Source organism: Camelina sativa, chromosome 19 (genome assembly GCF_000633955.1).
Source record: "Camelina sativa cultivar DH55 chromosome 19, Cs, whole genome shotgun sequence".
Taxonomy (NCBI): domain Eukaryota; kingdom Viridiplantae; phylum Streptophyta; class Magnoliopsida; order Brassicales; family Brassicaceae; genus Camelina; species Camelina sativa.
The window spans coordinates 20944066-20957599 of NC_025703.1; the positions used below are offsets into that span (position 1 = coordinate 20944066).

Below are 13534 nucleotides of genomic sequence, written 5' to 3' on the forward strand. Positions count from 1 at the left end.
CAAGAACTAATTCTTGCTAGGAGGTTCACGGCAAAACTTATCTCTGGTCTAGTGTGGCTAGCCAAGATTAATTCTCCTATAGCACTGAGGTATGACATTTCAGGACCGAGAACTTCCTCATTGTCCTTCCTTGGACCAATGTATCTTTATCCAAATCAATGCTCCTTACAACCATTGGGCTAGTCAATGGGTGAGCTTAGTCCTTATTAAAACTCTTGAGTACTTTTCTGTATATGCCATTTGATGCACAAGGATTCTATCATTTATGTACTCAAGTTGTAATCCCAAACAGAATTTTTCTTTTGCCTAGGTCTTTTATTTCAAATTCTTTCTTGTTTGGGCGATTTAACCAGGGGTTCCAAGGATGTTTAAATCATCCATATAGACTGCTATTATCACAAATCCTTTGTTTGCAAACTTCTTTATAAATACATGGACTGATGGGATCATTTTATAGCCTTCTTTGGCTAGGTACTTGCTTAATCTATTGTACCATATACACCCACTTTGTTTCAGTCCATAAAGGTATTTGTCTAGCCTTATGCAGTATTTTCTCGAGAACCACTCTTATAATTGAGCTCTATACCCTCTGGTAATCTCATTTCATTTTCCAGTGGACCATGTAAGTATACGGTTTTAACATCCATTAACCGTAAATCCAGTTTTTCTTTTATAGCCAGACTTATTAAAGTCGTTGCATCCATCACAGGGAGTAAGTCTCCTCATAATCTATTCCTGGTCTTTGAGAGAATCCTTGTGCTACAAGCCGTGCCTTATCTCACGCTTTCATTACTCTCATTTCTCTTTCTTACAAAGACCAACTTATTTCCAACTAGTTTATATCAAGTGTTGTCCTTAAGGTCGGACCAAACACATTTCTCTTCTTTAAAGAGTTTAACTCCTACGTCAATGGCTTCTTTCTATTTTAGCCAATCTTTACTTTGAGTGCACTTTAATATAGACGTGGGTTCTAGATCCTCATTTATCTCAAGTGCTACCTTGTATATACATATTGCATTGATGTCGACATCTTTTACGGTTCCATTTTATTCTAGACATGATATAATTTACTGAGTACTCATTATTATCAATACCTTCAGGTCCTTGAGGTTCAGCGTCCCAAACCTCATTTTTGGTACCTTAGGATTTGTCGCGGCCATTTCTATCATTTTCTGTAATTCCCTTAACCTCGGTCTGTTTTGCACCTTTAGATTTCCGAGGGTTCTTATCTTTGGAACCTAATGGTCTACCTCGTTTCAAACGGGCTTTAGACTCTGTAGCAACTTGATTATTGTGTCCCTTCTGAACATCAATACGTACTGGTGCATTACAAGCTGGTATGTACGATTTTCTTACTCTCTTTGGGTCAACAAAGGAATCTGGCAATTGTATAGCTAGCTTTTACAAATGTATAATCTTTTTGGACCTCTGCATCACGTGCTAGAGTCCGAGGATCTTGCCAATTTAAGGATGTTTGATTCCATAATATTTCTTTGACCAGCTTGTCTTTCTCTCCACCCAACATAGAGAATTCGGATTCAGCAAACTGACAATCCGTGTATCAGGCCTTAAATAAATCACCCATAGTTGGCTCAAGATACTTAATAATGGTGGGAGAATCATATCCAATATATATTCCCATCCTCCTTGGAGGTCCCATCTTTGTTCTCTGTGATGATGCAATATAAACGGCACACCCGTATATTATTTTAGATGGGATATGTCTGGCTCATGACCCGTTAGTAATTGGGATGGTGAATATTCTATGCTCACTAGATGGCCTGATGCGTATAAGCTCTTACTACATGTAATATTGTGTGTCCCCAAGCCGACACAAGAAGCTTCGACCTCATGAGTAATGGTCGAGCAATCACTTGCATACGTTTAATGAAGGATTCATTTAATCCATTCTCTGTATGTTCATGTGCCAACCTGCATGGTCCACACTTCCCCTCATGGACATACCATTATTATTAAACGCTTGGGATATAAATTCACCAGCACTATCTAGACTTATAGTCTTAAGTGGATAATCTCTTTATTTAAATTTACTGGTGATGGCCTTATAATGAGTTTCCCTTGTGTACATGCTACACACGTGAGATTCTTTAGGGATAACTCTTCTCTCTTTTAGGAGTGTGCCTATTTTAATATCGGCTTACGCATCATGTTAGGACCCGGATGGCCAATCCAGTCATGCCATAAAGTGAGTTGNGAACATTTCGTTCATTGCCATATTAGCCTCTATTATATTACTCTTAGCATGGTAAAAACCAGTGGCTAGTGCAGGTATAGGCTCTAGGACTTTCTTATGTCCATGGGTGATTTCAATATATAGGAACTCTCTGTTTCCTTCACCCTTTATTTCAATATGGAAACCATTAAGTGAATGTCCTTAAAACTCAATAAGCTTCTCTTAGAGCTGGGTGATTATAATGCAACACTTAGTTTAAAATGTGTGCCATAAAATATATGCCTGGCCGTAGCCTTCACTTAGGCTTGCTATACCCGCTTATCTTTGCTAATATTGGCTTTGTGTGGCTTAATCCACTATCCACCACACTTATTTTCTTGTCCTTAACCATTTCCAATAATGGACAAGAATTTATGTTTTAATATATATTAAAAGGAAATAAAATAATTGGATTTAAATCAAAATAATAATTCAATCAAATTCAAAGCATAGAAATTAAATTAATACACCACATGAGTTTAAATATTTTTCTTTAGGCAATCAAAATCTCATAATCCAATTTAGGAGTTTTGCATGTCTTTATCTTATGGTTTTCTATACCATAATTATTATTACAAGTGGACTTGGTCTTATGTTGCGGGTTTAGATAACCCGCGGCCTTTACCCCGACCACGGCCGAAGCCTAATCGGTTTCTATAGCCTTGACCATCATAATTATGTCTTTGGTAAGTCCCACGACCAGGACCACCATGTCCACTTCTTCCTCGGCCACGGCCATACTTGTCTCTATGGACATAGATAGACTCATTAGTCTCTTTGGCTCTTTAGGCTCTTTAGGATTTTTCTTTGTCATGTCAACCTTGTGAGCTTCATTGCACTTCTCATTTATAATTGCTCATTCTTTTGGTGATACCACATCGGTGACAAACCAATTTAGCCTTGATTTGCGGTTTAAAGGACCCACGGCCCCTACCACCGCGGCCACGGCCACAACGGCCGTAACCATCAAAACGGCTTGCCTGGCCCCAACGACCACCACGTCCTCTGCCACCACGGCCATGGCCATAGTGTCTTTTTCTGTGGACGTAGTTGGTCTCCTTGGGCTCTTTTTCCGGTAATGGGGTTGTACCGGGAGGTCTCATAGCACTATTCATCAACAGCTCATTTTCACGGTACTGTTGCTGAAGTACTATATTGTGAGTACTAAAAGTAGACAAAGTCTTCTCTAGTAACTCTCTCTCTGTGACTTCAGTACCACACAACCTAAGGAGTGAGACAATCCTAAAAAGCTCAGAGTTATACTCATCCACGGATTTGTAATCATAGATCCTTAGGTTCTTCTAATCGAATTGAGCCTTTGGTAGGAGCACCGTTTGTTGGTGTCCGTATCTGCGTTTAAGCTCTGTCCAAAGGTCAAGAGGATTCTCTATTGTGAGGTACTGGTCTTTGAGACTCTCAACAAGATGTGCATATGCATAATCACCTTATATATATTTTCTTAGTGCAATCATTATCATCCTTAATATACTCACATAGGTCCTTTGATTTTACAAAACATGCACCCGATTATATCATGCGGTTTTTAAGACCGAACCATGTAATTCATTTGGATCATGCCATGCGGTGTTTAAGACCGAACCATGGAATCATTTTAGTCTTAGGTCATGCGGTATTTGAGACCGAAACATGCCTTGCCTTTACTCATAATTTCGTGGTTATAAATTCATGCATGCAAAGACAACAAAAGCAAATAGATAATGCATGCAACAATTTCCTTATTTCTAGATAGGATTTCCTTTTCTTAAGTTTTCCTTTTTAGTCTAGGATTTAGCAAATATTCTTTTAAAGGGATTTAGATAATTGCTATAATTGAATTAGGAACTTATCCTAATCCATGATTTAATTTCTGATTTCAATCCTAGAACACAAGATCAATTTTCGAATTTAAGAAATCCTAATTAAGAATTCATGCAGCCGATTCTAATCATCCTATACAATGATCCGATTTTAATTATGATGCATGAATGATCCAAGTTTTAAATCCTAGAACAATACTCGATTTTAACAGTTTTAATTTCTAGGTTCGAATGCAACAAATAATCAAGCAAGCATAGACAATTAGTCAATCAATCAGATTTTAAGCTTGATATATCTTGGTGCAATTCACAAACAATCTAACAGTCCTATGCAACCGATTTTAAAGTTTTACAGGATTAGAACTCTTAAGATTTGTTTGTTTGTATACTTGGATGTTTTAGGGTTCAATAGCTTTAAAGTTCAAGTTCGATTATATAGTTTTAAGGAAGTTTGATCATGGTTTACCTTCCACCGTTTGGGTCTGACCGGTTTTGATCTGGGAGCTAAAGACCTCAGATATACCTTTGATCACGAACCACAAACCTCGATTCTTGTACTGCTATTGACCCGATTCTCGTCCCGCTCACGTACCGCTCTCGTCCGGAACCGCGAACTGCTATCGTCAGGAACCGCGAACGTCAGGAACCGCGAACGTACTCACCCTCAAACCGTGAACCTCGAACGGAACTTCAATAAAACTTTGATCACGAACCTTGCTCACCCTTGAACACGAACTGATCGCTGAACAGGAGCTTCCGCGAACAAGGATTGAATCACGAACAGATCCCAAACAATGTCCTTCTCTTGAACAGAAACCGAACTTGGGTGGATCTCCGAACAGGAGCTTACCCTGGAACTTGCCGCGTATAGGATCCAAAACTCGGGTGGATCTTCGAACATGAACTTACCCCGGACTGGCCGCGTACACGGACAGAAGCTGATCGCCGAATTTGGGCGGCGGTTTTTAGGGTTTTAGGATAAGAGATAGAGGCGGCGGCCGATTAGGGTTTTAGGGTTTTAGGGAGGAGAGAAACGGCGGCTGCCTTTAGGGTTTTAGAGTTTAAGGCTATCGTGCTGATAACGTGTTGTGAAACTAGAGAGTTTAGGGAACGAAATCTCTTGTTCTTATTAATCATAATCGAATGGAGGTTACAAATATATAGGGAGTACAAAGGCTAAAGCCCAAACCAACATAAGAATAGGCTAATGGACTAATGGGCCTAAAGGCCATGACACATAACATGGACCGTACATGGACCGTATGGCCGTGTACCATGGACTGTAGATGGGCCGGTCTATAGAGTCCACTAAGTGTTTTACAACAATTTATTAATTTATACTATAAAATAATAATTATTAATTTATTTAACTATAAATTAATAAAATGTCATGGTCATAACATTATTAATTTATAGAGGTTTTACTGTATTGGGCTTCTCTTTTCGTCAGTTGATATTAGGACAAACGAAAACTTTTGCAAAACACCAATTTGTAAGTGTTCAACTTCTTTTATCATGACGATTGATTATCTTTGAGTTTGTGTTTGTTTGCAGATGAAGAAAAGAGAGGCAGAAAAGAAAAGAGACGACATACGAAATTAAAATATGAAATTAAAAGTTCCCAAGGCCAATGTGGCTAAGGTACGTTTTGGTGAGCTTACTAACCAGCTCACAAGGTTTTATAGAACGATTATAACTGAACAAGAGATTAGGAAGATGAAAACTCCTAGAGAGCCTATACAACTGAGCTAAGGAGAAGATGAGGTTTCTGTTACTCTCAGTCTCTCTAGATCTTTCATGCTTGCTACTCACGCTCAACGATTTGCTGTACTCTTTACTTTGTTTTATACACCTTGTGGACGCTTTCTTGCCGGATCACTCCATAACCTAGGTGAATCGAACGTTATGGCCGCCAACATAACAATGATCCCGTACGCTTCAGCTAAGTGACAAACCAGAGTGTTGACCAGCCAAATATAGACATTACCGAGAACAACTTATCTCATGGGCCTTTCTTCAACCAAAAAGTCCATTAAATTTGTCTCTGGTCCATTAGTCTGAACTGGACCGAAAACTCACACAACTATTAAGGTTTTTTTTAGGAAATGGTTCAGTAAATATTACAAAGTCCCACCGTAGCTATATTTGGTGTGTTAAGGGCATCCGTATTGGGAGAATACTTTTGGGTGTTCTTAGAGTAAAAATATTATAAAAATAATGTAAGATCATTAGTTAAGATCTTTTGTTAAAAAGTTTGTTATTGGAAGAATATGTTTAAGATCATAAGATTTAATAATATAATAATCTTAAACATATTACAATTATAAAAACTTTAAAAAATAACATTTAAATTACAAACTTAAAAAACTTTTACTAATTCAAAATACAATACCAAATTTTTATGAAACAAAAAAACATTGTAAATAAAATTTTTAAAAAAAAACCAAACAAACATATTACTTAATTAATTAAAGCACACAAACATTTTATTTAATTAATACATAGTTTAATGTCCAAATTTATTCTATATATTCTCAATCAAATCCTTCTTTAATTTGTGATGTGCTTGTCTATCACGAATTATTGTATGGCCATCACCTAAACCCTCAAGATTTGAAGGCATATTTACTGAAAACGTAAGATCTGGAGTAGTTCCGGTTCCATCTTCTTGTTCGTCATAGAGTTTGTATGAATCTCGTTCATCTTCGACAATCATATTATGGAGTATGAGACATGCTCTCAAAAAATATGCAATTTTACCCTTTGACCATAAAAGAGATGAATTTTTAATCATGGCGAATCTAGATTGCAGGACTCCAAATGCACGCTCAACATCTTTTCGTGCACCTTCTTGACGTTCTGCAAACAAACGATGTTTCGGGTGTTGTGGTTATGGGATGGATTTAACAAATGTTGCCCATTCAGGGTAAATATCATCCGTCAGATAGTAAGCCAAATTATACTCACTTCCGTTGACATAGTATGTTACTTCGGGAGCTCGACCGTAAATAATGTCATTAAATACTGGTGATTGATCAAGAACATTTAAATCGTTACGAGTACCTGGAGCTCCAAAAAATGCGTGCCATATCCAGAGATCTTGTGAAGCTACCGCCTCCAAAACAATTGTTGGTTTACCGGTGCCTCGTGAATACATTCCTTTCCAAGCGGTTGGGCAATTTTTCCACTTCCAATGCATACAGTCGATGCTTCCAACCATCCCGGGAAAACCCCGCTGTTCTCCATAACAGAGTAGCCTTTGAAGATCCTCTGGTGTGGGTCGGCGTAGGTATTCAGTGCCAAACAAGTCCATTATGCCGACGACAAAATGTTCCAAACATTTACGAGCAGTCGATTCAGCAAGACGTATATATTCGTCGACCGAGTCCGACCCAGTCCCATATGCTAATAGTCGAATTGCTGCAGTACATTGTTGTAGCGGTGATAAACCATTCCGTAAGGTTGCATCCTTTTTTGGTTTAAAGTATGGAACTTCCTTACTGAGACGATTCACAATACGCAAGAACAATGACTTGTTCATTCGAAACCGTCAGCGAAATTGCCTCTTTGTGTAAGTCGATTATCAGAAAAATAATCGTTCCACAAACGTTCGTGCCCTTCTTCCCGTTTTCTATCGATATATATACGTGTATTCCTTTCGACTGGAATTTCCTATTCAGCAACTTCAAATTGGTTACTAAATTGCTCTTGAAAAATTGGTTTAAACTATCATTATTCGGATCATAATGGTAGTGAAAATTGTTGGAAGAAAATGCCATAAAAGCTATGTATTAGTAAGATGAACAAAAGAAAATAATACAAGAGAATAAACTTGCAATTTGTAGATAGAGAGAGAAGAGAATTGTATGTTTTTGATGAGAGAAAGAAATTGGCATACAAATTAAGTTGAAGCCTCTTCACTATAAGGAATTACAAAGGTGTATATTATTAGCATACAAATTAATTATTACCAACTAATGCGTCTTCCTTAATTAAGTTCATTTGTATAACATAAAGGCTAAGCTAAGCCATAAATTTCATCTTAGATCTCCAAGACTCAATCCAAGACTTTTGAGAAGTATAGAGAATTCGTAGTAGGTAAAAAACCTAGTCGGGCCTAAATCCGAAATGAATCTAATTTCCATCGTTTAAGTCCAAATTTGAAAACTCCTCTGTTTTTTTTGTTTTATAAATCAGTTGGCGGATTTCAGTTGACATGTGGATGGATACTCCGAACTTGTTTTTTCTTTGTTTTTCTTTCTCTGAATTTATGCTTACTTACCATGTATTTGTATTCCGTACTCCTACTCTTTTTATATTCATATAAATCTTACTATATCTATTCAACGAAGTTCCGTTTGTATTTTACAAAAACTGAATAATATTATTTTGATGTAGACTACCTAAAATTTGCTAACAACTAAAAGTTTTGATGCCATTCATCAAATTGGGTGGGATGGATTCGGTTACATATTGATCAATTTATCATCGACATTACTCAAAATATCACTGTTACTCTAAATTCGAAGTACTTAAGAGTTTTCAATGTTTTTTTTCTTTTGGCTATGACAAACTTAAGAAAACGTTTTTATTTTTTTGAGCAACAAATATAATAAGGCATAAGTTCGCAACATACAAAAAGTAGTAATCTAGGGGGTGTATTGAACTAAGGATTTTAAAATTTTTTGGGGCATTCTTAAATCTCATGTTATTTAATTGGTGATTTTTAAAAATCATCTGAAATCTAATGTTATTGAATGTAAAATTTCTACAAATCATTTACAATCTCTTGTTATTCAATTAATAATTTATAAATCTCACTTCAAATCTACTGTTATTCAAAAAAACACAAATTTCTTTTAAAAATCTATTGAATGTGATTCTAGGAGACTTTTCTAACATTTTTAGTTAAAATATATGTCTAACAAAATCATACCTAGTAAAAGTGAAACTTTAAAATATTTGTTTAAAAAAACTTCTTCGATCTACAAAAAAAAAAAAAAAGACTTCTTCGACACTGTCGACACTTTTTTTTGTGCGAACTCTCTCTCTCTTTCTCTCTCTCTTCTCTCTTTACTCTGGAAAAATCCTAAACAAATTTGTTGATGTGGAATCGAGTTCATCTTCTGCAGGAACAATCCTAACTAGTTTATTAGTTACCGATTCGCTGGGAAAGACAACTCCCAGTTCTCATCGCCCATCAAATCATATCTCTGTGGGCAAAAGACAACTTCTTGTTCTCAATTTCACTCAAGTTATCTGGAACTTCATCATAGACAAGGTAAACTGTCTTGTATCTTGAGAATCCTTAGAGCTTATTTACTCTTATCCTTAAATTTTTTTAGGTACTTTTGATTTTACAAAAAACCCAACAAAAAAAACTGCATAAAATTATGTAATTAATATAGAATAAATTAAAATGTGTATCTTGCATTTTCCTGTGGCGGGTAAAATATGGTTCTTATATTGTGGCGGGTAAAAAATTAAAGGCCAAATTAGGGTGAATTATATATCATTTGCTGCCTTCCCTCATTTGTTCTCCACGCCGCCGTTGCTTTATCGTACGTGAGTACTCTTTTTTTCAATAATTATTTATGGTTTTGTGTCTTTATGCAATACACATGTGTTCTTTGTTTGATGATGTATCTATATTTTAACTTTCTCTATATGATGATGTGTGTGTGTGTAATACACGTTTTGTTTACGAGATGATTCTCGTTTTGTTTACGAGGTGATTCTCGTTTTCTTTATGAGGTGATTCTTTGTGGCTGTGTAGGGTATTATAATGGATCGCATTGTTCATGAAAGTGAAAAGATACAAACTAGAGAAAAAAGAAAACGAATGAGAAATTTCAAGTCAGATATTGATATTATGATTCTGGTTTTGTCAATCATTGCGAAGGTTTAATATTCCGTACGGCAGATACCACGCCAGATAAGAAAACCAGCTACAAGACTTGGACATGAATACATCCAAAGAGCACTGATTCGTGAGGAGCATGACACTTTTCAACGTTTGTATCGTATAGACTCAGAAGCATTTCTGAATTTATGCTCTATTTTTAGATTGGAGATGGGTTTAAAAGACACAAGATATGTTTCAGTTGAAGAAATGCTTGCCATATTTTTGTTCATCGTTGGGCAAAATTCAAGATATGTTTCAGTTGAAGATAGATTCCAGAGATCAAGATTCTCAATAAGTACGAGCTTTAACACAATTCTAAAGGTATTAAAAGCACTTGCTCCTAAGTATATGGCTAAACTCGGGCTTGCAGTGCCTACAAAAATAAAGGATATCACAGGGTTTTATCCTTATTTTAAGGTATGAGATTGTTTTTTTTTGCTTGTTTTCTAGTATTTCAAAAAGCTATGTGGCTAGCTTATCTTTTGTTTCTATTTTTCTTAGGATTGTGTAGGGGATATTGATGGAACTCATATCCCTGCAATGATAACAAGACAAGACTCATCTAGCTACCGTAATCGAAAAGGACAATTATCGCAAAATGTGTTAGCTGCATGTAACTAGGAACACCAACAAATTAATTGTTCCAGAAGGTATGTCATTACATTATGATAAAACTAATATTCTTTGTTATTAATTTTCAAGTTATATTACTTATATTTGTATAAATTTAAAATTGTAGGAAAATATTATTTAGTTGATTGTGGATTCGCCAATCGTCGTCAATTTTTAGCTCCATTCCGAAGTACTCGCTATCATCTCCAATACTTTAGGCGACAAGGAAAAGATCCAGTAACTGCAAATGAGTTGTTTAACCATCGTCACTCTAGCTTACGAAACGTAGTAGAGAGGATTTTTGGCATCTTCAAGTCAAGATTTCTCATCTTCAAATATGCACCACCCTTTCCATATAAGACACAAGTAGAGTTAGTACTTGCTTGTGTTGTTTTACATAATTATCTTCATCGAGAATGTCGTTCAGACTTGTTTGAAGATGTTAGAAATGCAGAAGGAACTAACACTGATGAAAGAGTTGATGATGAGAATAATGAAGAAGAACAGCTTCATGGTACTCAAGAACAACAAAGAATGCTTGCTAATAACTGGAGAGCAACCATAGCGGAAAACATGTGGTTAGATGCTATGAATATGAGATCATGATACAATATTATTATTGTGCTTTATATTATTGTTTTCAACTTTTCTGTTAGTTTATTTTTTTTTATCCAATACTTTTTATTGAGAAATGCTTTTTCTCCTTTTAACTACAATGTCTATTTTTTTTTTCTTAAATTAACCAAAGTGTGATCGAGTGAAGTTGGTTAAAATGTGATTCTTCACATGACGTTGAATCAAGTTGTTTTCTTTTCTGTTTTTCTTTTCTTTTCATATTCTAAAATCACCTAATATTTATAATCAAATTTCACCAAATCTCACCAAATCCCAAAACCCAAATCTCAGAAAGTCTGCCACAATATCAAAATCTCCCAAAATAACATTCAAATCTCCCAAAATATTAAAATCTTAGCAAATCTCCTAAAATATCAAATTCAATACACCTTCCCTAAGATTTTAGTCTCTCATTGAATAATTACTGTTGATGCTAAGTATAATGTAGTAATATATAAACTCCACAAGCCATCACCAAAATATACGTATCAAATATGAGCTCTTCAATTTTGATACGTAATAACTTTTTCTGCACGCTCATACCAATAATAAAACTAAAAAACAATCATTAGTTCATTAAGAGAAGAATAGATAAAGTTCTGATTAATTAAAAAAAACATGATAAAATAGGCCATCTCATACTCGTCAACTGCAAATGTTCAAAGGCGAAAGGCCAAAACCAGTCTGTGTTAGCATCGCATCATGAACAACCAATCTTAGAGGAAGCTCATTTTTTTGTTGTTTTCTCAAATAGATTGGTTGCTCATGATGTTATAACATCTACTAAATTTTTTTGGCCGACGAAAACTCAAATAACAACAGAAAGTGAAATAGGTTACTGGAGAGTGAATCCGAACGCCGGAGCCCAATAGTCCGCGCCATTGTCGCTACCAACTTGGAGTGTGCATGAGATTGGGACAAGACAAAGTCCTCTACTTCTCAAATCTTTCATTGGTTCTTCGTTAGGATTTGAATTCTGGTTGTCCTTGGATGACGATGAAACTCCTCTTTTCATGCGATACTCATTTACAAGCTGATCACCAAATCAAAAAAGATTTCTTCAGCATATATATTTGGAAACAAAATATTTAAACTATAGTATAGTGTTAGTGTTAGTGATGAAACGGGTCGGCCCGCTCCACAACAATCCAAAATTTTGTATATAAGGCGGCTCAGCCCACACTACGCATAAGTAACACATATGGACAAAATGGTGATATTATTGGTTGCAAAAGTTGATTTAGATCGATCATTTGCCAAAAGATACTTTGATGAAGAAAAGTAAATATTCTAAATAATTTAAGTGGCTTTTTTGGGTATAATGAAAGGTAAATAGAGGACTGAAAAAGAAAGTTTGGTAATGTCATCTTTTTATTTATTTTATTGACCATACTTTAGTCATTTCACTTTTAAGAGAACAAACAATAGTATAGAGGAAAAGAAGGGTGATTTTTTTGGAATAAAGCTGTCAACTTTTTTTTAAAAAAAATTAAGATTTGTATTTAATTGATCCAATGAAAAGTAAAGTGCATAAAACTAGAAAATAACATAAATATGTATGCGTACCTGACCAGGGTCCTCAGGAAATATACCATTCAAATTTCCTTGAGCCTATACACATAATTAGGAATCAAATATAATTAGCAGTCAGATACATTTAAAACCCCCCATTATATGATGTGTAAGTAGAAATACATGCATGCAAGTGTATTATACATGTAACTAAGGCGGTTAATTTAATACTTACATGTTGTTGCATCATATTATTCCTCGAGGGAGTAGTACCAGCAAAGTATGGTAGACTTAGAGCCTGAACATTTTGAAAACAAACAAAATATTGAGAAAGCAGTTGTGTCAATTACTAATCTCGCAATTACTTATATTATTCTGTTCTAATAATTTTTTTTTTAAAATGAATATAGAAGGAAAACAAAAAGAACTCCAGATAATCCATACTTGGGTTTCACACACGAATTATTTTTGTTTTAGTTGTGAGGGAAGATTCGAAAGAAATATTTGTCTTGAAATAAATGAAATAAGAAGCATGGTAGTTTGGAAAAGACAAGTCACCTCAACTTGACTGTGGAGGAATCTAATGTATCCAATAGCCTCCGACAAGACAGAAGCTGTGTCAGTCTGAAATAAAAGGGATCAATCAGCCAAACAGTGACAATTTAAATTTTGATTTAGAAATTAGAATTAGTAAAAGGAGATTAATAAGTAATTATACCTTGCCAAAGGGAGATACTAGCTGGTGAAGAGATGCGATTCTGCCTCCAAGTTTCTCCTTTCTTACCTTTGATAAGTGATAAACCAAGAGATCATAAAACATACTACAAAAATTGATCTAAG

At 35.3% G+C, this 13534-nt stretch overlaps 1 protein-coding gene across 1 annotated transcript in view; it reads right to left on the bottom strand.

Annotated features, from left to right (window-relative positions):
* LOC104768050 (transcription factor bHLH133-like) overlaps positions 11732–13534 on the bottom strand; it is a 3809-nt gene continuing 2006 nt past the window's right edge. The window contains exons 4-8 of the mRNA XM_019241176.1: positions 13413–13478; positions 13253–13318; positions 12930–12992; positions 12749–12793; positions 11732–12215 (exon numbers count right to left, since the gene is read on the bottom strand). Of these exons, the coding sequence (XP_019096721.1) occupies positions 12018–12215; positions 12749–12793; positions 12930–12992; positions 13253–13318; positions 13413–13478 (438 nt within the window). The 3' untranslated portion in view covers positions 11732–12017. The remainder of the gene's footprint in view (positions 12216–12748; positions 12794–12929; positions 12993–13252; positions 13319–13412; positions 13479–13534) is intronic.